At 35.2% G+C, this 23,117-nt stretch overlaps 1 protein-coding gene across 2 annotated transcripts in view; it reads right to left on the reverse strand.

The window, feature by feature from the left end:
* The window catches only part of NME7 (NME/NM23 family member 7), a 331,620-nt gene that overhangs the window by 46,073 nt on the left and 262,430 nt on the right, over positions 1-23,117 (reverse strand). For both annotated transcript variants that reach the window (XM_077156907.1, XM_077156908.1), the window contains exon 11: positions 2,370-2,477. In XM_077156907.1, coding sequence (XP_077013022.1) covers positions 2,370-2,477 — 108 coding nt within the window. The remainder of the gene's footprint in view (positions 1-2,369; positions 2,478-23,117) is intronic.

Raw genomic sequence — 23,117 nt, forward strand, 5'->3', positions numbered from 1 at the left:
AGTGGCACTCAAAGGACTCAGATTTTCTAATTCATGCTAAGATCCTTGATATTTTTATTTTTTCTTTTCTTTTCTTTTTTTGTGCAAGGGCAGGCACCGGGAATCAAATCCAGGTCTCCAACATGGCAGGTGAGAATTCTGCCACTGTGCCACCATCACCAGCCCAATCCTTGACATTTAAAACTCACTGTGAGCTTTAAGAGGACAAGGAAAATGTCATGTTTGATTTTGAAACCCTATCACAGTGTCAGCAACTAAAACATGCTCAATAATCACTTCCTATAAGAATAAATAAATTAAATAATGGATGATGAGAAAATAAATTGAATAATACTTTCTGAGTCCTACACATATGATACAAATGAACATGTTAGGGAAAGATTAAGGAGAAGTAACATCTTTTCCTTCTTTCAATATTAACAGGATGAGTATACATCCCTCTTTGCCTGTGCCAGTTCTGGTTTATGCCTATTGTCCCAGCATCCTGTCTGAGTAGAGCTGCCTTTGATAAAGGATCCTCAGTTGGGGAATAAATTTATATTCAGCCTATATCTAAAGGATGTTCCCTTAATAAACAGTAGATCTTAAGTACAAAGTGATCAGCTTGTGTGTGTCACTCTGAATTTTGCCTTGAAGACCTGTGAGTAGATAACTCTTTTGGCCGTTACTTAAGTGTTTTTATAATACTTTCCCATTTAAAGCCAAGTAACAATCTGCAAATAGTGAATCCCTAACTAAGAGGCTATCTTTTGGCTATATTGCCATTCTCTACTCCATTTTATTGGTAAGAGAAGTGAAGCATGGAAAGGAAAGTGACTTATCCAAGACACATCAGGTATTATCAGTCACACAGGAGATGGCAGTTGGCACTGCAAACTTCTAGGTTTTGATTAATTTTCTAAACTGCCTAGTCATTTATTTGCAATGAAATCTCCAGTACAGTTAGGTTAGAAAGATTTTAATCATTTGGTGAATGGCTTTATAAACTGCATGCCCTAAGGAATAAATTTTGAATAGTATAAGTAAAATTACATGCATACCTTGGATACTATTGTTTAATGGGCATAGGTTTCATAGTTATTCATATTTCAGGTTTCACTAACAGTCTCTACTCAAATCTAGTCTATAGGTTTTAAAATATCAGGTGAAAAGAATATTTATAAAATAGGTGAAAACTTTCATAAAATATCAATAAACTACAATCTATTCCACTATTAAGAAAATAGTATTTTTCTGGCACAGACAAATGGAATAGAATACAAAATTCAGAAACAGGCAGAAGTATATGCAAGTATTGAATAAATGAGAAATAACAATCAAAGGATGAAAGGATTAAATAAGCATGATGTGACACAGTGGCTAGAGCCACACCTCACACCATCTAGCAAATACATTCCAGGTGGACTGAATATTTCAAGTGTAAAAATGTAAGAAAACAAAAGCAAAATATTTGAGGAAGACCTTTTTATGTATGACTTCAAAGGTAGAAATCATAAAAAGATGAATATTGATAGATTTGACTACATGAAACATAAATAATACTCTAAATTATTCTTTATGTATAAGGATATCAATCATTTTTCTGCAAGTTTTACTTATAATTTAAACTTACTTGTCCTTTAATTTCATTTAGTTTCTTTGACATATAAATGTTGAAAAAAGTTAAAAAAATTCAGTTTTTAAAGATGTCTTTATTTTTGGTTTTGGTCTTTCATAACCCAAATCAGAACAATATCCACTTATATTTTCTTAGAATTCTTTCACTGTTTCTTATTTTTTGTTAATTAAACAGATGAGGCTCTCTTCCTTATTAGCTATTTGATTTGGAGAGGTTACTTAACATTAATTTCATTTTCCTGATAACACAGATATAATAATACCAGTCTGGTAGAGTGTCTGTGGAGATTAAAAGGGATAATTTATATGAGGCATTTATCATGGTATAGCTTGGTACATAAAAATTGTCATCAGTGGTAGCTATTACTTTTAATGCTATTAAATTTTATACTGACTTTTTAATTTCAGCGGTATATTTCCATGATAACCAACTTATAGTAATGGTATTTTTACCTGATTTAAAAACAAGTTTCACCTGATTATTTAATGATACAGTATTTTACTTTACAAATGATCTGAAAACCATGACATATGCTAATGAAATATCTTAATTCTTTGATGACTACCCAATAATACCTTGCATTCTACCAAGGTATCCACTAATTTGGTTTTTAAAAGCTGTAGTCTTGGTTGTCAGACAATCAAGTAACAGTATAAACAAAGAATATTAACAGGTTTTTTACACATGAGAACTGCAGAGATTATTTATAAGCTTGAAATAGTAATAGGATGTTTACCCTACTTTATCTTACCTCTAACAGGCCATCCTCAGGCAGATCAGTACAGTGAACAGCATTCTGGATCTTAGTTTTGCCGTAGACTGCTCTGAGGGTTTCAGGGCGTATGTGTCGGGCAATTTCCTATTAAATACAAATGTACATCTCATTAAGGTCAGTCTTATGGTGCTCATAAGAAAATCACCAGATGCATGAAACACTGAAATTATTTTATTTTTATAAATACAAGTCTATGTTGCTGGTGCTGATTTTCCCTGAAAGTAGCATAAGTGTATGAAAACTTTCAGCATTGAAAATTTTCAGTTTACTCATACGGTTTGGTTTGGCGCCCAATGTAAGTCCATTGTAATCTATGTCAGAGGGTAATTAATAGTTACATTTTTTTTTATCAACAGTGTATGATGAATCACATAAAATATGAACCCAGTTCATTACTGTGAAAAAATTTTTATTTTACAGAGACAATAGAGATCCTAGTAACTTTATCTAAAATGAACCAGTTTATCAATTACGAATGTTTTCAAAATGCTATAGCTGTATTGGTTTAGGACTACCTTACCTTTAAGGGGGAAAAATAGTTAAAAATAACTCATAAAATCTGGATAAAAGAAACAAAAGGATATTAAAACATTAAAGATGAAAGTATTAATGATCTATTTAATATGTTTTTTTCTAATTTAAAAATTTTCAAAAATCCTGTTTTAATTTTGAACTAGGTCATGCTTACAAAAATAACATTTAATATATATGATTCTTTTAAGGAATAATAATGACATGAATTTCCATATGCCCACTATTAAGGTGAATTAAAATAATATTACCAGGTGGGCCACTGTGGCTCAGCAGGCAGCGTTCTTACCTGCCATGCTGGAGACCCAGGTTCGATTCCCAGTGCCTGCCCATGCAAAAAAATATAATAATAATATTACCAATAACTGTGAAGGTCCTATCCTGATTGCATCCCTTCCCTGTCACACCTAGAGGCAACCATGTATCTAGATTTTATTTAGAGATTCATTGTTTTCTGTATAGTTTTCAAAAAACACGGTTTTTCAGATTTATCTATGTTAATTTATGTAGCTGTAATTCTTTTTTTTTTTGCATGGGCAAGCACTAGGAATCGAACCCAGGTCTCCAGCAAGGCAGGCAAGAACTCGGCTGGCTGAGCTACTGTAGCCTGTCCTAATTCATTTATTTTTATCATTATAGATTCCAATGAATGACAGAACATATTTTATTTATCCATTTTCCTATTGATGGAGATTCAAGTAATTTTATCTCTCTTTCTCTCTGTCATACAATCACAATTCTGCTATAAAATTATCGTATATCATTTTCATGGTGTACAGGTGCAAGTTCAAGTGTATATATACACAGGTCCAATTTTACTAAATGTTACCAAATTATCTTCTTTAAGTGGTTGTAAAAATTTACCTTCAACCTTCATTGTACAATAATTTCTTTAAATTTTGCCATTCTGTTGGGTGTGAAATGTTATATTATGTTCTTAGTTTATATTTTCCTGATTACTAAAGAAGTTGAGTGTCTTTTTAATATATATCCTCTTCTGTAAAATGCCTATTCTTGTCTTTATTCTTCTATTGGGTTATTGTTTTTTACTGTCATTCTAAATATATTTGGAATACTAATTATTTGTCACTTATATATGATACAAATATCTTTTCCCAATGTAGCTTGTCTTTGAGTTTTGTCACGTATGCTTTTTGATGAATAGAGATACATAATTTTAATAAAATTAAATTTAACAAACTTTTTATTTATGGTTTGTGCTTTTTGCTTCTTAAGGAATTTTCCCAACTCCAAATCATATTTGAGAAGATACTCTTCTCTATTGTCTCCTAAAATTTTTAAAGTTTGCCTTTTACACATTTAAGTCTTAGATCCATGCGCAGTTTATTTTTATCTATGATGTGAAACAGAGATCTATTTTAATTTTTCCTATATGGATATTTTAATTGTCCTAGCATTGTTTATTAAATAATTTCCCTCTTTTCCCATTGAACTCCAATGACAGTTCTGTTCTGTAAAAGGTTTCCACATATGTGTGTGTGTGTATTTCTCAGTCTGCTATTCAGTTCCACTGGTCTATTTGTCTAACGTCTAAAAAACTGTCTTAATTTTATAACTCTATGCTACATATTCATCTGGTATGGTAGGGTATGTCCCTAGCATTTTTGTTTTGAACACATTACATTTGAGTAATATCCAAGTGAAAAGATTAGATACATAGTTACTCTGAGACTAGAGTTCAAAGGAGTTTACCGTGATGCAGTGACAATGGAAGTCAATAATATACAGACGATATTTTAAACTATGGGTTAGATGAGAGTACCAAAGAAGAGGAGGTCCAGGGGCACCACATCATTAAAAACTTAAGAAAATGAGGAGAGATAAGAAAAGGAAATTAGAAGACAAGTGAAGAAGAATTTCCTAGAAGACAAATGAAAAAGAATTTCAAGGACAAGGGATTTATCAACAGTGTCAAATGCTGCTGATAAGTCAAGGACGATGAAAACTGAGAAATGAGTATTAGATTTATCAATATGGAGTTACTGATACTCTCGACAAAAACAATTTCAGAGAAGTGGTGGGGATAAAAGTCTGATTTATTGTGGTTTGAAGAGAAAATGGGAAGAAAGAAATGGATAAAGTGAGTATAGAAGACTATTTTGAGGAGTATTGTAGTATAGAGGAGGAGAGGAATGGAGCATTAACTGGAGAGAGAAGTAGGATCAGGAGGTTTTTGGGGGTGTTATTATTTTTAAATGATCCAACAAAGAAAAAATTGATGAAGCAAGGAGAAGAGAAAATTGCTTGGAGTGATAAAATCAAGTGGCTAAGTAGATGAGTTGGTCTTATAAGCAACCATCTGGACGTTCCCTCAGCATCAAAATAGAAGGCAGTAAATGGGCCCAGTTGCAGGTAGGTGGATATATATGGTGGTAGGAACATACGGAATTTCTTTGTCTTTTTTTTTTTTTTCACTGAGCTATAACTTACATGCAATCATATGTATTGATTTACATGAACTGTCCCCTGAATTTTGTCAATGTATACATCCATGCAATAATCACCTTAACAAGAACTTTCCATATCCCTGGAAAGTTCCCTCTAGAATTTCTCTTTTGACTGATTCTATTTTCCAATGAAGAAGCGGTAAAATTGTCATCAGCTGAGAGTACGCATAAAGGAGTATATGGTATCTCAAGAGAAAAGAAGGTAAGAAATACATTTTAGGAGGACAGAAGATTGAATGGACTAGGAAAGTGTAATGATTGTTAAGCATCACTGAAGGCCCACTTGAGGTTAATAGTCATGAATACACAGAGAGATCATTGAGCATGGTTGTCTGTTCTTTGCCAGCACATTCATCTGCATGAAAGGTTAGGTGCAGGCAATAATTAGGTGGAGAGTTGAATTTAATCACAGTTTGGTGTTTTACCAAGAGAACACAGCAAAACATGAGAGGGGAAAGAGAGCTCAGAGTACATGCAAGAGAATGATACCAATGATGGGCAAAAAAATTTTAACTGGGTAAGAAGTAAGAATGTTGGGGGTAGAGGATGGAAAGACAGTGAAAAGGGTTGATCAATGGATTAGAGCTGCCAGTGGGATGGAAAAATGATTGAGATTGGTGTGTTAATGAATAAACTGTTAAGAGTTAGAATGCTTGAAATTGAGATTACTGGGGGGTGGGGAAGGAGAGAGGGTTGCAGTTATGGGTAATCACCAAGTTTAAAGTTTAACCGTGGCCTAGGTCAAGTGGAGAACACAAATGTCATACAATTTCAAATATTCAAGTCTTATTTTTAAGGTTTCCATCAAATGTCAAGAGTATTTGCATTAAGTTCAATAAAAACATTTTGATAAACTAGAAAATAAGGCTGGCTTTTTGTTTTCTTATTTGATATTCATTATTTTCATTCTGTACTCCATAACTTTCAGCAATTAGATACCCAATATTAAACACTTACTCCACTTACATGGTGGTAAGCTACCATTTTGTGAAATAAGATGTACTTGATAAAATTATGAAAGGCAGGCACTTATTTTCCATTTCTTATAATTTCAGGTAGGGAAAAAGACTAAAATGACGGAATTTCATTAAACTGTTTCATACAAAATTATTCTCTATTAACTTTTATATTAATATAAAAGCCCTCATACTCATTAAAATATTGCTTTCATGTTAAGTGCCTGCTACATGCACAGCATTTAATTCTAAGGAGATATTTATGTGTTTGTAAGTGTATATGAATATAAATTCAGGGGGTTGTTGTTAATGTCTGACCATATTTTACTGTGGTGAGAGAATGTGGTCTCTGGTCCTTCATTTAAGGAATTTATTGAGATTTTCTTTGTATCCTTATAGTCAGTTTTAGGGAGTGTCTCCCTTGGGTGTTGGAACATACTGACAGGTTACATTCCCTGGGAAAGCAACTCTGAGATAGAGGTTTGTATGCAGGAAGTTTACTAAGGAGTGGCTGGCCTCAAGATGTACACTTGTGGGAAAGTAAAGAAAGCAGGAATGGGCAAAGGGAGAAGCTGAATGGCAACACAGTAACAACAGAGATCAGAGACAGTCCTTCAGGGAGTTCTGATGTTGGGGTGTCCTTCAGGGTTATCCTGAATTGAGGCAAAGGGGTCAAGCCTTTATATCCCCAAGCTGAAAAGTCACTGGATGTGGGCTCCTCCAGGGGAGGGGACATGACTTTGGACAAGATGACTTTCTTTAGCAGAGGGCAATTCTTGGAAAGGGGCTTATTGTTAGCTGCTGAGACTCCAAGCAGCTGGGGAATTTAAAAAAAGGGCAGAGGGAAATCTGGGTGGCCCTCCATAGCATCCATTGCATACATACATATATACAGACAGACAAAATGCATGCATAACTACATTTATGTAATATGGAAAATGTGGCATTGCAGAATATTATAACCTGACTACAATTCTTCTTAGGTAATTTTTTCTCTTTCTGGAAGGTTTTACATTATCTCTTTATCGCTGGTGTTCTCAAATATCATGATGATGTGTCCACGCATTGGCCATTTGCCAGTCATTCTAGTCCACACATGATGGCCCAACTCAATCTGTAGTTATATATCATCAGTCAAATTCTATTATTATATTATTTATCTCTCCCCCATTTTATCTTTCCTTGAGCCCTTTATTTGAGATGGATGTTGAAACTTCTGGTTCTATCTTTCCTCTTTTTTTCTCTTTTATATTTCCCATCTAATATTCTTTTTGTGCATTTCTGGGAAAATGCCTCCATTTGATTATCAGCTCATTAATTTTCTTTTTAACTGGGTCCACTGTATAATTCTGCTGATTTACTGAGTATTAAAAAAATTTAAATAATTATATTTAATTTTTCAGTACCTAATTATTTTTCATGGATCCAATATTCTCTTCAGGACTATCTGAGGATATCGCCTACCTATTTTAAAGATTTTTTTGTTAGCTCTATTAATTTTCTTAGGTGCTGAGTCTGTATGTTGAGTTTGGTGTGTTGTTTATGGTGTTGGTTTACTTCATATGTTTGTTAATTCATGCTATTTATCTTCCTATTTGGAATTTTCTGTTCATCTGCGATAGATGCCAGGAATATGCTGCTAGGTGGGGTAGTATGGTTGCTTTTCTTTAGAGGGAGGGTGTGCCAGTTTGAAAGTATTATGTACCCCAGAAAAACCATGTTTTAATTCTGACCCAATTTTGGGGAAGCAGCCATTTCTTTTAATACCTATTCAGCCCCGTACGTTGAAAACTTGATTAGATTAATTCCATGGAGGTGTGGCCTGCCCAATTGTGGGTATGACCTTTGATTAGAGGAAGATGTGGCTCCACCCATTCCAGGTGGGCCTTGATTAGTTTACCAAAATCCTTTAAAAGAAGTGTTTTGGAGAACGTCAGAAACAACAGAAATGAGAGAAATGACAGAGGCCTCAGAGCCAACAAAAACTTCATAGCAGAGTTGACAGAAATGTGGACATATGGAGAACAGAAACATGGATGTTTGGAGATGCTTAGGGTCCAGCAAATGTTGCCATGAGATGCTAAGCAAACCAGAACCTGGAGAAAGCCAAGGGAAACCAAGAGATGAAAGCCAGCCCTGGAGAATTAAAGTGAGGAATCCTCACAGGAAAGCATCAGAGCCCAGGAACAAGGGACCAGCTGATGACTACCCAGCTGCAGAGATATTCCTGACCCATCGGCCTTTCTTGAGTGAAGGTAACCTCTTGTTGGTGCCTTAATTTGGACAGTTTCACTTCCTTAGAACTGTAAACTTGTAACTTATTAAATTCCCCTTTTGTAAAAGCCATTCCAGTTCTGATATATCGCATTCTGGGAGCTAACAAACTCACACAGAGAGCTTCCCATTTTTCCTGGATCTCACGTGCTACAAAGGCACTACATTGTCCTCTAGCTAAAGCTCCACACTCACTTCTTTGATTGTGGCTAAAGATCATCTTCCTTCTGCTCATCATAAGCAAGTAGAAATAGACTCTTTAGATTTGAGTTTTAACTCTTCCACTTACTAGCTGTGTGACTGGACCAAGTTACCTAACCTCTCAGTGTCTGCTTTCATGTTCTCACTTATAAAATAGGGCTGAAAAGTAGGACCTAGGTTGTAGTGTTGCTGTGAGAATTAAGGGAGGAAATACAGATAAGTATTTAAAATGGTACCTGGAACATGAACACTCAATAGATAATGGCTATTAGTTTTATTAACATAGCCATAGAAATCAAAGGAAGTTAGGATGAGAGAATTCGTAAGGAGATAAAAAGGTATATTTGGATATGTGTCAGAGATAATCCAACAAATATTTAAGTATTTTTTGATAAACATATATCTTTCAAGAGTTTTAATCATAGTTTTAGAATAAAGGTAAAAGTTTAAATAATCAAGTAATATGACAATTATACTAGATAGTCATAATCTATAAGTAAATAAGGCTCTAAGAAACTATAAAGTATTTTTACTGTCATAATAAGTTTTGTTTAGGTAAATGATGATGAAGAAGCACAAAGATATAGAACATCAGGTACTTCACAGTTGCTCTTAGAATTTAGGCTTTCATGTTGCACCATTTTCCTTTGAAAAGGTACTGACATATTGACTTAAGTTTTGATTACTGCAAGACATCATATATGTGTATGAAAGTAAAAAATACTGAAATACTGCAAGTGAAAGTCTAGAAGAACCCTCCAGGGATTATTTTCAATCTCCATTTCCTGGCAGATTTTCTCTAATTATTTCTAACAGATTCATATTGCTCCTGTTCTTTGTATTCTACAGTGAAGACCATCCTACTATGCACAGCCCCCACCCTTAAAGGACCAGAAGTGATTATTAGATACATAAAAGCAACCAAAGGACCAACATACAATTTCATTTAGTATCATGAATAATAAAAATTATTGCAGTATTGATAAAAGCTGTGTTATACTGTTTAAAATGAGATTCTGTAAAGTATAATATTTATTTACACCTAGAAGCTCAAAGGCTCAACAGTCTTTTAAGCTACCAAATTCCTGGCTACCCCCACCCCCACTCCCTGCCCACTACAACCTTGCCTGCTCAGTTCAATAAGTCAAATGCTTGGCTATTGTATAGCTCATTCTAAGTACTAAAAATTCTGCTCAGATAATCTTGCAGTTGGAGGAAGAATTCTGGCATAAAAAAATGACCTCTAAATCTAAGACATGGAAGAACACACTAAATGAACAGTGATTAGCAAAATACTGAAAACAAAGCAGATGAAGATTAATTATTCTATGGCTATGTGTATTTTAAAGAATGCCATTGTTTTATCAGGTTTATCAAACTGATAAAATATGTCTGGACAAAGCAAACAAATTGCTTCCATAGTAAGCCATTCTGTTTCTATTCCCCACAATACAGGGCAGAAATGCAAGAATGAAAATGAAATTGCATTAAAAACTGAATTTTACTGGGAAGAGATTTGTGAAATTTACTGATTATAGAACTCTGAAGAAACAGAACTTTGTGATCAACTATAAAATACATTCATATCATGAATAGCATATGGTGGATAATCATATTTGGCTACTAGTTTAACTTCTTGGGAAAATTCCAAGTAAAAGGAAAAAAGTCTCCTCTAAACTGTAGGATAGCCATGTTAACAGTGATAGATAAGGGGATAAATTATGAGAGGAGCAAACATAGCCCCAGACCTGGCAACCCTAAAAGAGCTAAGAAACAAAATAATGGAGAGTTTTATAATCATTGCCCTCATTTCATAAGCAACGGGTAATAGAATGTAATATCAAAGGCAAATGGTTCAACCACAATTAAAATAGCATATATTCATGTTTCTAGCCATCACTGATAACTTTTTGGCAATAAGTCTTGTAATATTAAATAGTATACACTTTTCTCTCCTTGACCTCTTTTGGATTTCAAATAGTTTTTTCCATTTGCCTATAACCCTGTATTAACTAATGAAGTTGCAGGTGTATATTTCTGGGAGATAAGTAATATCAACCAATTAACTAAAACAAACACAAGGAAGGAATTGGAAGTAGGGAGGAAAGTAGGAAAGAGATTCAAAGGCTACTTTCTGTAAGTCTAAGGCTCTTCCTAGGATCTAGGATCTATGCAAAGAATTTAGAAAGAGAAACTGCAAAATTAAACTCCACTCCATATGGATTAACTTCATTGATGAGCCAGCTGAAAGTTCACAGTAAATACACCTATGAGCTCTGGAGACCACATGAATTGTTTATAGAGGAGCAATCATTAAAACACCTCTGGTCTATGAACTCTGATAAGTTTTCACACCTCACTTTTCATTAAGTAGAAATTAGCTGTAATGTAAATTTATAGAGCCTAAAGAATGTTATAATTAAATGGTTTTTTTCCCCTCAGGCAAAAATTTAGACAATTCGATCCTGTCTTTTCCACTAAATTTTGATACAGATGGCATGACAAAGGAAGCCTGGCTTTTTATTGAACTGTTTTCTACTTCAGCCAACAATATGTACTGCTTAAATAAGGTCTTTCTTTGACATAGGTGTTATCTTAAAATGTAAAACTATGAGTCTTTATTCCTTTTCTATTTAAAAGAATTGGGGAAATTCACTTTCTTTTATATAAATTACTTTATAATTTAGCAAAAACTACAAAGACCTATAAGTAAAGTCAGAGAACACACACTTCAGCAAAGAGGAAAATGACATTATTTTTTAGTAAACATTTTCCTGTTTATTTTTTATTGTTTTCTAAATACCACATTATAAAAGATTTAACCTTTGAAATATAGTAATATTATTATTGAGAAACTTGAGAAGCATTCTCAGTCTCTCCCCCCAAAAAAATACCTCCCTACAACCCAATCCACCTGATAAAATAGTGTTACCCAATTTTACTTCACTCTCCTAAAGAAACTTGCAGTTCAGTACTTAGAAACTCTCCTAAAGGAATAAAATAATGAAATAGCTGGGATCAATTCTCATTTCCAATTCATTGCCACATCCTGTCAATACAACTGCTAAAGTATAGCCAACGTGGGTCTATTTCTCTCTATCACCACTGCTGCCACCATCTTCTTTTGCCTAGACTTTTTTTTAGATTTCACTCTTGCTGGTCTATCTGGTTTCCTGGATTTTACTGCTTCTGATAAGTATATTCCTCCAAAGCAGTCAGAATTAGCTTTATAAAATCTAAGTTGAATCAGGTCATTCTCCTGCCTAAGATCATCTGAAACTTTCCCACTCAAGAGAAAATTCAAAATTCTTAACATGATCTATAAAGTCCTGTATGATCTGCCCTCTACATACCTCTCCACCTTCACCTGCAATGATCTAGTCACATCAAGTTCTTTTAGTTTTTAAAGATCTTTCCTACCACAAGCATGAAAACATATACTATTTACCTTAAGTAGTCTGCGCTGGTTTGAAATGATGTATGTATCCTATAAAAGCCATGTTTTAATCCTAATCCCATTTTGTAAAGGCAGCCATTTCTTCTAATCCCTATTCAATGCTGTATGCTTAAAACTGTAATTAGATCATCTCCCTGGAGACGTAATTTAATCAAGAGTGTTTGTTAAGCTGGATTAGGTGACGACATGTCTCCACCCATTCAGGTGGGTCTTGATTGGTTAACTGGAGTCCTATAAAAGAGGAAACATTTTGGAGAATGGGAGATTCAGAGAGAGCAGAGCAGAATGACATAGCCATGAGAAGTAGAGTTCACAAGCCAGCGACCTTTGGAGATAAAGAAGGAACATCCCTCTTGAGGAGCTTCATGAAACAGGAAGTCAGAAGAAGCTAGCAGATGATGCTGTACTAGCCACATGCCTTTCCAGATGAGAGAGGAACCCTGACCATTTTCACCATGTGCCTTTCCAGATGAGAGAGGAACCCTGACCATTTTTACCATGTGCCTTTCCAGATGAGAGAGGAACTCTGACTGCTTCTACTTGAGGAAGAAAGCCTAAACGTCATTGGAACCAAGGTATCTTTTCCTGGATGCCTAAGATTGGAACTGTAAACTACCAACTTATTAAATTCCTCTTTTTAAAAGCCATTCTGTTTCTGGTATACTAGCAAATTAGAACTATAGTCTTACACAGACATCCTTTTCTGGACTTCTTGAATAAAATTAGGTTCCACCAGCAAGCTTTGTAATGCAGAAATGAGAAGAGGCCATCTTTCTGTTGCCATTGCTGCTGCAAGGGTAGTGAGAGACCCAAGTGTTTAAGGCAGTAGTGGAAGCCAGACTCAGAGCCTAGTCACTGGCCTCCTGGATGGGAGAGACAGTTGGGATGGTATCAATGGAGACAGCAATAGCAACTTCTGGCATCTAGATGCAGGTATGAGGGGATGTCCTTGAAATCAATAGCTATAGTGGCAGCCTCTGAATTATGCTCTTACGGTCCTCCCAAGGAATTTGTAAATATTTAATTTCCCTGAATTAAATCCTGTTTGTTTTTTTAAAACAAACAAACCCTAGGCTGGTTTCTGTTTCCTCCCCTGAATGCAGAGTGATACCTTGAGGTTTCATCTCTCTTTCTCCTCTATAGAAATCTATAGTCCCTGTTTTACCTATTTACAATTTACTTGCCATCTGGTTTTTACCCTCACTTTGAGTATAACAATTAAACATAAAAGTACCACAATAAATAGCCGTGGTCTAGCAAATTCATCTCAGTGTACTTTAATTTATACAGTAGGACAGAGAGTTTAAAAATTAATTTAAATTTATCTGTCCTATAGTATCAGCATAAATCTTAACAGTTGGAAGAAAGATCTCAGAGCCTTAATATAGAATAAGCTTTAAGATCAATAGTTTTGTCTTTCATAAATATGGATAACCTGTTTCTTTGTGCATTCTTAGACCTTCAATCTGGCACTGAAGAAACAGTATACCTAAAGATCCAACCATTTAAGGCAAATTCTCGTTCAATGTTTAATTTATTGAACTGTACTCACTCTCCACAATTCCTCTTAGCATCACTGTGGGCAGCTAAGATTCCAGCCTCAGGTATTCTCAATGCCATTTAATCTTCTTCTATAACTATTTAGGACAGCACAGTCTAACAGAAACATGTAATCTCCATAAATAATTTTAAATTGTATAGCTGCCACATTAAAAGATAAAAAAAGATGCATCCTTGGAGTGACTTCATAAACATGGAGACGTAACACATCCCCTAAAAACAACTAATAAAAGGATAAATCCCACTTGCTTGGCACTCTGGGGGATGATAGAGACTGGAAAATTAAATTTTCTAAATTAAAGAAAAAGAAAAATACACCAAAAAAAGTAGGAATCTACAAACTGGACCCCCTGCCCCACCAAGTCCAGACCCATCCCCTTGCCCTGTCCAATGCAGTTTAAGAGTTGCAGCATGGCCCAGAGACACCCTGCTACAAATGTGGACTACAGAGCCACTCAGCAGTGAGAATACTATGCATATCCAAGCACAGGGAACTAAGTACACAGAGATCCAGAGCAGAACACAAGTGGCTGACTAGTGTATACAGACAAAAAAGCCCCTAGTATATGAAAGAGACCATGACAGAACTGTTGGCAAGAGATGTGCACACTCAACCCAGTTTCTGATTGCTAGGCTATTGAACAAAAAAAATAGACTTTTTTTTAGGTTTACCCCATTGGGTTCTCTAGAAAACTGAACTGCTATAAGGCAGGATGGGTCCCAGAACTTGAAAATATAATAAAAAGGGGGCACTAAGTGAGGGAGAGAAATTAAACAAAGCATAGGAGCTGGGGAGAAAATTCCACATAAAACCAAATAGAACAGATAAGGATTCTCAGAGAAGGAACAGAGGAATGGAAGCTTTATCCTGGAGTGAAATGATTGCACACTAAAGGGCAATCTTAAAAGCTGAACCATACATCCAGGGAAGAATCAGGTGAAGAAGACCTGAGAAATTCTGAAACACAGAGTACTCTAAAGGCCCATTATAAGTTGGACCAAGCATCAAAAAACTGAACTTCAAAGTTAACACATAAAAATAACCAGATGTCCAGACATAATAAAAAAATTACAAGCCATAATAAGAAATGGGAAGATATAGGTCAGTCAAGGGTACAAATTAAGCAGACAAACACTTTGGAACAACTAATCAAAGAAGTTCAAACAAATCTAAATTAATTCAAGGAGATAAAGGAAAGTATAAATAGAAATAAACTAATGGTGGATATAATTGTAAAGGATATCAAGAAGACAAAGTGTGAGCAAAAAGAAGAGTTAAAAAGAGTAAAAAGAATCATAACAGAAATTATGGGGATACAAGGCACAATAATGGAGATTCAAAATACACTAGAAGCATACAACAGCAGATTTGAACAGGCAAAAGAAAATACAGTGAACTAGACAGGACAATTGAAATTATACAGTCAGAAGAACAGATATAGGAAAAAATAGAAAAAATTAAGCAGTGTCAAAGTGACATGAGTGACAGTATGAGGTGTTTCAATATACACACCATGGAAGCTCAAAAGGAGAAGGGAAAGTGGGCAAAAAGAATATTTGAGGAAATAATGGCTGAAAAATTCCCATCTCTTATGAAAGAGACAAATATATATGTCCAAGAGCACAACGTACTCCAAACAGAATAAAGTTGAATAGGTTCATACAAAGATACATACTAATCAGAATGTCAAATGGCAAAGCTAAAGAGAGAGTTCTGAAAGCAGCAAGAGAAAAGCGATTTGTCACATACAAGGGATCATAAATAGCACTAAGTGCTGATTTCTCAATAGAAACCATGCAGGCGAGAAGGAGGTGAAGGATATATTTAGGGCAATGAAAGAGAAAAACTAAAAGTCTAAAATTCTTTATTTGGCAAAGCTGTCTTTCAAATACAAGGGAGAGTTTAAAACATTCACAGATAAACACAGAGAGTTTATCACCAAAAGACCTGCCCTATAGTAATTGATAAAGGGAGTCTTTCAGGTTGAAAGGAAAAGACAGGAAAGAGTGGCTTTGGAACTGTGTGAAGAAGTGAAGATCTTCAGTAAAGGCAACTAAATTGGTAAATGCAGAACCAATAGTACTGTAGTCTCAATATATAACTATTCTTTAATTCCTGTGAATTAGAATACAATTGAATAAGAGTTATTTTTCCTAATAATGGACACAAAATATAAAGAGTAATGTAGAAAAAAATAACAGAAAGAGAGGAAAAGGAGGGCTATGGTAGCAGAGAACATGTATGCCCTATAAGTTAAGTTGGATCTTTACAAATGAGTACATTGTATAAAATGAACCCCAAGATAAGCACAAAGAAGTATTTAAGAAATATACTGAAATGAAAATGAAAAATGAGTCAGATTCACCACAAAAGATCAACTATACAGAAAAGGAAACTTCAGTAAAGGAAAAGAGAAAAAAAAGATGTCAGGCATAAAAACTAAAGGACAAAATGGCTGAAGTAAGTACTGCCTTTACAGTAATAACACTGATGTTAATGATTAACTTACCCAATCAAAAGACACAGTTTGGCAGAATGAATAAAAAAAGCACAATCCAACCATATGTTGTTTCCAAGAGACTCGCCTTAGACCCAAAGACAGAAATATGTTGAAACTTGAATGGAAGGATAAACATAGTCCAAGTAAAGAGTAACCAAAAGAAGGCTGGGAGAGCTATATTAATATGGGATAAAATAGTCTTATAAGTAAACTGTTAAAAGGGACAAAGAAGGACACTATATATTAATAAAAGGGTCAATCTACCAAGGAGAAATAACAACCATAAATATTTATGCACCTAAGCACAGTGCCCAAAAATACATGAGGTAAATACTGGCAAAACTGACAGGAGAAATAGGCATTTCTACAATAATGGCTGGAGACTTAAAAACACCACTCTCATCAATAGATAGAACATCTACATAGAAGATCAACAAGGAAACAGAGAACCTGAATAATCAGACAAATGAACTAGACCTAACAGACATATATAGAATAATGTACTCCCAAACAGTAGGATACATATTCTTTTCAAGTGCAGATGGATCATTTTCCAGGATAGACTAGATGTTAGGTCATAAAACAAGTCTGAATAAATATAAAAAGATTGAAATCATACAAAGCATCTTTTGTGACCACATGGAATAAAGCTGGAAATCAATAAAAGTAGAGAACTGGAATATATGGAAATATATGAGAGCTAAGTAACACACTCTTAGACAATCAATGAGCCAAAGAAGAAATCACAAGGGAAATCAGTAAATATCTAGATAAAAATGAAATGAGAAAGCAACATATCAAAACTTATGGGATACAACAAAGACTGTGTTCAGGGGGAATTTTTAACCCTAGATGCTTACATTAAAAAAGAAGAAAGACCAAAAATCAAAGCCTACCTGCATACCTTGAGGAACTAGAAAAATAACAGCAAATAAACCCAAAGCAAGCATAAGGCAAGAAATAACAAAGATTAGAGCAGAAATAAATGAAATACAGAATTAAAAAACATAGAATCAACAAAACTAAAAGCTGGTTCTTTGAAAATATCAGTAAAATTGAAAAAACTTTAGCTAGACTGATGAAGAAAAAAGGAGAGAGGATGCAAATAATTAAAGTCTGAAATGGAAGGGGAGACATACTACTGACCCCAGAGAAGTAAAAAGGATCATAAGACGATACCATGAACAACTGTATGCCAACAAATTAGGAAACCAAGATGAAATACCCAAGTTCTTAGAAAAACACAACTTACAGTGACTAGAAGAAACAGAAGATCTCATCAAAGTAATTACAAGCAAAGAGATTGAATCAGTCATCAAAAACCTTCCAAAAAGAAAGGTTTGGAAGGATGAGACGGCTTCACAGATGAATTCTACCATTCCCAAAAGAATTCACACCTGCTCTAACTTACCCAAAAAAATGAACAGAAGGGAACACTTCTTGTGATGGTTAGGTTCTGGTGTCAACTTGGCCAAATGATTGTGCTCAGTTATCTAGTCAGGCAAGCACTGGCTTGACTGTCGCTGCAAGGATATTTTGTGGCTGGTTGATTAAATCATCAGTTAGTTGATTGTATCTATGGCTGATTACATCTGAGATCAACTAAAGCGTGCCTCCCACAATGATACAATTCAATCAGCTGAAGGCTTTTAAGGGCGAAGAGAGATTCTTTCACAGCTTCTTCAGCCAGAGATCCTCTCCTGTGGAGTTCATCCAGACCCTTCATTGCAGCTGCCAGCCTCACAACCTGTCCTACAATTTTAGACTCTTCCATTCCAATGGTTGCATGAGACGCCTTTATAAATCTCATATTTACAGATCTCATCTTTGGTTCTATTTCTCTAGAGAACGCTAACACACTGCTTAAGTGTGTGCTTAAGAGGCCAACGTCACTCTGATGCCAAAACCTGATAAAAACACTACAAGAAAAAAACTTACAAAGCAGTATCCCTTATGAATAGGTGTAAAACTCCTCCACAAAGTACTAGCAAATCAAATCCAGTAGCACATTAACAGAATTATACATCATGATCAAAGGGAATTTATCCCAGGTATGCAATGGTCATTCAATATAAGAAAATCAATTAATGTAGTACACCATATTAACACAATGAAGGGAAAAATCTACATGAGCATCTCGATTGACACAGAAAAGTCATGTGGAAAAATCCAGCATCCTTTCTTGATAAAACCACTTAAAAAAATAGGAATAGAACCTGATATTTAGAGATAAGAACAAAGCCGAACAGGTTGGGGTTAAAGTAATTCAGAACATAGGGGTAAGGAAGACAGTGTCTATATTTTAGAACCACACACACTCTTTTAGACGAATGGAAGAAAGGTTTATTTGGTCTGGAACTGAAATTTTCTGTAGTGCATAATCTAATTCAACCTATCTGTATAGCTCATTTGAACAACTGAAACACAGGGAGCACAGAATAAGAAAGAGGTCTTTAATCCTGTATAGATTATTGTAATGCCTGCATACATCCTACAGTAATTTAAGCAGATAATAAAAAACCATTGGCAAAGTCTCCTGAGGGATGAGAGAAAGAATACGGAACTATTAAACCTTACCATAAGGGAATCCCCTGATACTGTGTTCAAAGTTTATGGCACCCAAATCAATAGACCATGCCCTCTATCATGAAGTTTACTCTTGTGAAGCTTATCTAGGTAGCGGAGAAGCTTAGACTACCTATAGGCATGCCTAAGGGTTACTTCTGGAGGACCTCTTTTGTTGCTCAGATGTGGCCTATACTCTCTCTACCACCAACTTTGCAAGTGAAATCATTGCCCTCCCCCTACATGGGACATGACATCCAGGGGTGAAAATCTCCCTGGTGATTTGGGAGATGACTCCCAGGGATGAATCCAGACCTGGCACCATGGGATCAACAATTCCATCCTGACCAAAAGAGGGGAAAGACGTGTAATTCATAAAGTACCAGTGGCAGAGAGAGTTCAAATAGAGTGGAGAGGCTACTCTGGAGATTGCTACCTATTATAACTTGCCAACCCCCAACCAGGACCATTCCTGCCAATCAGAGAGAACACCTAGGGCAATATATAAGATTCCACAAGGGTTCCAGGCACTAGAGTAAGTTGCCAGAAACTTAAAACCTCCAGATGGGTCCCTGGTCCAAAAAAGTCCCGAAACCTAGCCCAGCCTCTCCAGAACATCAGATAGTTCCATCTCCCTACCCCATATTAGTGACAGACCCTTCCAATATGAAAAATTTAGAATTGCCATAGCCCAAACACCCCCAAAGAGAGGGACAGGAAGATCAAAGATGATGGTGGAGTTACACAGAGAAGATAGGATTTAACAAATGAATATGAATACTGAATCATTAAATTGATATTTCTTTAAGTGGTCAGTATCTTAGATCAGCTAGAAGTACAAACTTTGTGGAACTGTCACCCATGTGTCATCGTCAGGTTCATGTGTCAACTTGGCCAAGTGGTGGTACTTGTTTGTCTCATTGGGCAAGTGCTGTCCTGTCTGTTGCAATAAGGACATTTCATAGAATTAAATCATGATCACATCATCTACATCCACAGCTGATTCCATTTATAATCAGCCAAGGGGAGTGTCTTCTTCAGTGAGTGATGCTTAATCTGATTACTGGAAGCCTTTTAAGGAGGATTCAGAAGAGAGGCTCTCTTCCTGCTTTGCACTGGCCGGTGAGCCTCTCCTATGGAGTTCATCCAGATCCTCCATTGGAATCATCAGTTTCACAGCCTGTCCTGCAGATTTTGAACTCTGCATTCGCATGGTTATGTGAGACACTATTAATACATTTTATATTTGCAAGTGTTTCCTGTTGATTCTGTTTCTCTAGAGAACCCTAACTAATACACCCATGTCAATCTCTGCAATCTGTTCTACAACTAATTGTGGTGCCGTGCACACAATTGAAATTTATAGCTTTTCTGTATATGTTATTTTTTACCAAAAAAATAAGAAAAAAATTGATTGTGATGATAAAAAAATATTTAAGCCCTCTAGCCTCCTATATTCTGGAGTAGCTAAAAGGAAAAATCTGAGAGGATTGCATGGTAGCCTATAACAAACTCTGGGATCTGTTCTATAACTACTTGTTGAAGAGTGCTTTGAAAACTATTGCTTTTTTATTTTTTTCTTTGTACATATGTTATACTATACAATTTTAAAAGTTAAAAAGAAAAATAGGAATAGAAGGAAACTTCGTCAACATGCTAGAGGGCATATATGGTGGCTGGAAGCTGTATGTACCACACAAAAACACATTCTTAAATACTATCCATTCCTGTGGATACAAACCCATTGTAAGCAGGACCTTTTGATGAGGTTACTTCAGTTGAGGTCTGCATTACTATTAATCCTATTACTGGAATACTTTAAAAGGAGAGTGAACTCAGACAGGAGAGTGAGAGCAACATAAAGTAAGAAAGTGAAATCAACAAAACAGAAGAAAAGGGATATCAAAGGGACACTATTGTGTGCCTTGCCATATGACAGAGAAGGCAGGAATTGCCAAAAGCCAACCCTCTTCAGGAAGGAAGCATCACCTTGATGATGCCTTAATTTGGACTTTGTTATAGCTTCAAAACTGTAAGCTGGTAAATTCCCATTGTTTAAACCAACCCACTTTATGGTAAACGAAAACAGCATATTAAAAAAAAAAACAACACTGTTTACATCATACTCAAAGGTGAAAGACAAAGCTCTCTCTCTAAGATCTGGAACAAGAAAGGATATCCACTATCACCACTGTTATTCAACACTGTACTGGGAGTTAGAGCTCAGCAATTAGGTAGGAAAAAGAAATAAAAGGCATACAAATGGAAAGAAAGAAGTAAAACTTTCGCTATTTGCAGATGAAATGACTCTTTATATTTAAAGAGCCCCCCAAAATAAAAAACAAAGCTATTAGAGCTAATACATTCAGCAAAGTGGCAGGGTATAAAGACCAACATGCAAAAATCAGAAGTGTTTCTATATATTGGCAATAAGCAAACTGAGGAGGAAATCAAGAAAAACATTCCACTTACAATAGGAAATTAAAGAAACAAATGTCTGGGAATAAATCTTACCAAAGATGTAAAGGACTTATACATGGAAAAGTACAAAATATTGCTAAAAGAAATCAAAGAAGAAGACACATGAAACAACATTCTATGCTCACAGATTGGAAGAAAAATATGGTTCAGATATCAGTTCTACCCAAAGCTACTAACAGACAACAAAATTCAAATAGCCTTCTTTGTAGAAATGGAAAAGCCAATCATCAAATTTATTTGGAAATGTAAGGAAACCCAAAAAGCCAAAGCCATCTTGAAAGAGGAAAAAATAATTGGAGGAGTCACACTTCCTAATTTAAAAACCTATTACAAAGCTACAGTGGTCAAAACAGCATGGTACTTGTAAAAGATCAGATATACAGACCAATAGAATCAAAATGAGAGTTCAGATTAGACCCTCATATCTATGGCCAGATGATTTTTAATGCAATTTTATTGAAATATATTCACATACCATATAAACATCCAAAGTATACAGTCGATGGCTCACAGTATCATCATACAGTTGTGCATTCATTACCACAATCAATTTTACAACATCTTCATTACTCCAAAAAAAAAAAAAAAGAACATCTAAAACATCCTTACCCCTTATCCCTGCCCCATTATTTTTAATTTTTTTTTTTACTTTATTTTTATACTCACATGGCTGATTATTTTTGACGAGACTGGCAAGTTCACTAATTGGGAAAGTATATTCTCTTCAGCAAATGGTGCTGGAAGACTGGATAGAGTTATGTAAAATAATGAATGGGAACCCTTATATCTCACTTCATATAGAAATATTAACTTAAAATTGATGAAAGACCTAAATTTAAGAACCAGGACTATAAAATGCCTAGAAGAAAATGTAGGGAAGCATGTTCAGGATCCTATGCTAGGCAACACTTTATATGCAAAGCACAAACAACCAAGGAATAAATAGATAAACAGGATCTCATCAAAATTAAAAACTTTTGGACATCAAAGAACTTTATCATGAAAGTAAAAAGACACCTTAGTTAATGGGAGACAATATTTGGAAACCACATATCTGGTAAGGGGTTTAATATCCAGAATATATAATGAAATCCTACAACTCAACAATAAAGGACAGCCCTATAAAAACAAGTAAAAGACTTGAATAGACATTTCTCCAATGAGCATATACAGATGGCAAAAAAACACATGAGAAGGTGCTCAACATCATCAGCCATTAGGGAAATGCAAAACCTCAGTGAGATACTATTCCATACCTACAAGAATGGCTACTATTAAGACAACAGAAAATTATAAGTGTTGGAGAAGATGTGGAGAAATAGAAACACTCATTCACTGCTGGTAGGAATGTAAAATGGTGCAGCCACTGTGGTAGACAGTTTGGCAGTTCCTCAGAAAGGCAGGTATAGAAGAACTGGCAATCCCACTTCTAGGGTACATCCCAAAGAACTGAAAGCAGGAACTTGAACAGATATTTACACACCAATGTTCATAGTGACATTATTCACAAGTGCCAAAAGATGGAAGCAACCCAAGTGCCCATCAACCATGAATGGGTAAATAAAGTGGTATATACAGACAATGGAATATTATTCAGCCATAAAGAGGAATAAAGGATGAAGTTTGAAAATATCATATTAAGTGAAATAAGCCAGACATAAAATTGTATGATCTCACTGATATGAAATAATTAGAATAAGCAAATTCATAGAGTCATAAGTTGGAGTTTA

Source organism: Tamandua tetradactyla, chromosome 4 (genome assembly GCF_023851605.1).
Source record: "Tamandua tetradactyla isolate mTamTet1 chromosome 4, mTamTet1.pri, whole genome shotgun sequence".
NCBI classification, from domain to species: Eukaryota; Metazoa; Chordata; class Mammalia; order Pilosa; family Myrmecophagidae; genus Tamandua; species Tamandua tetradactyla.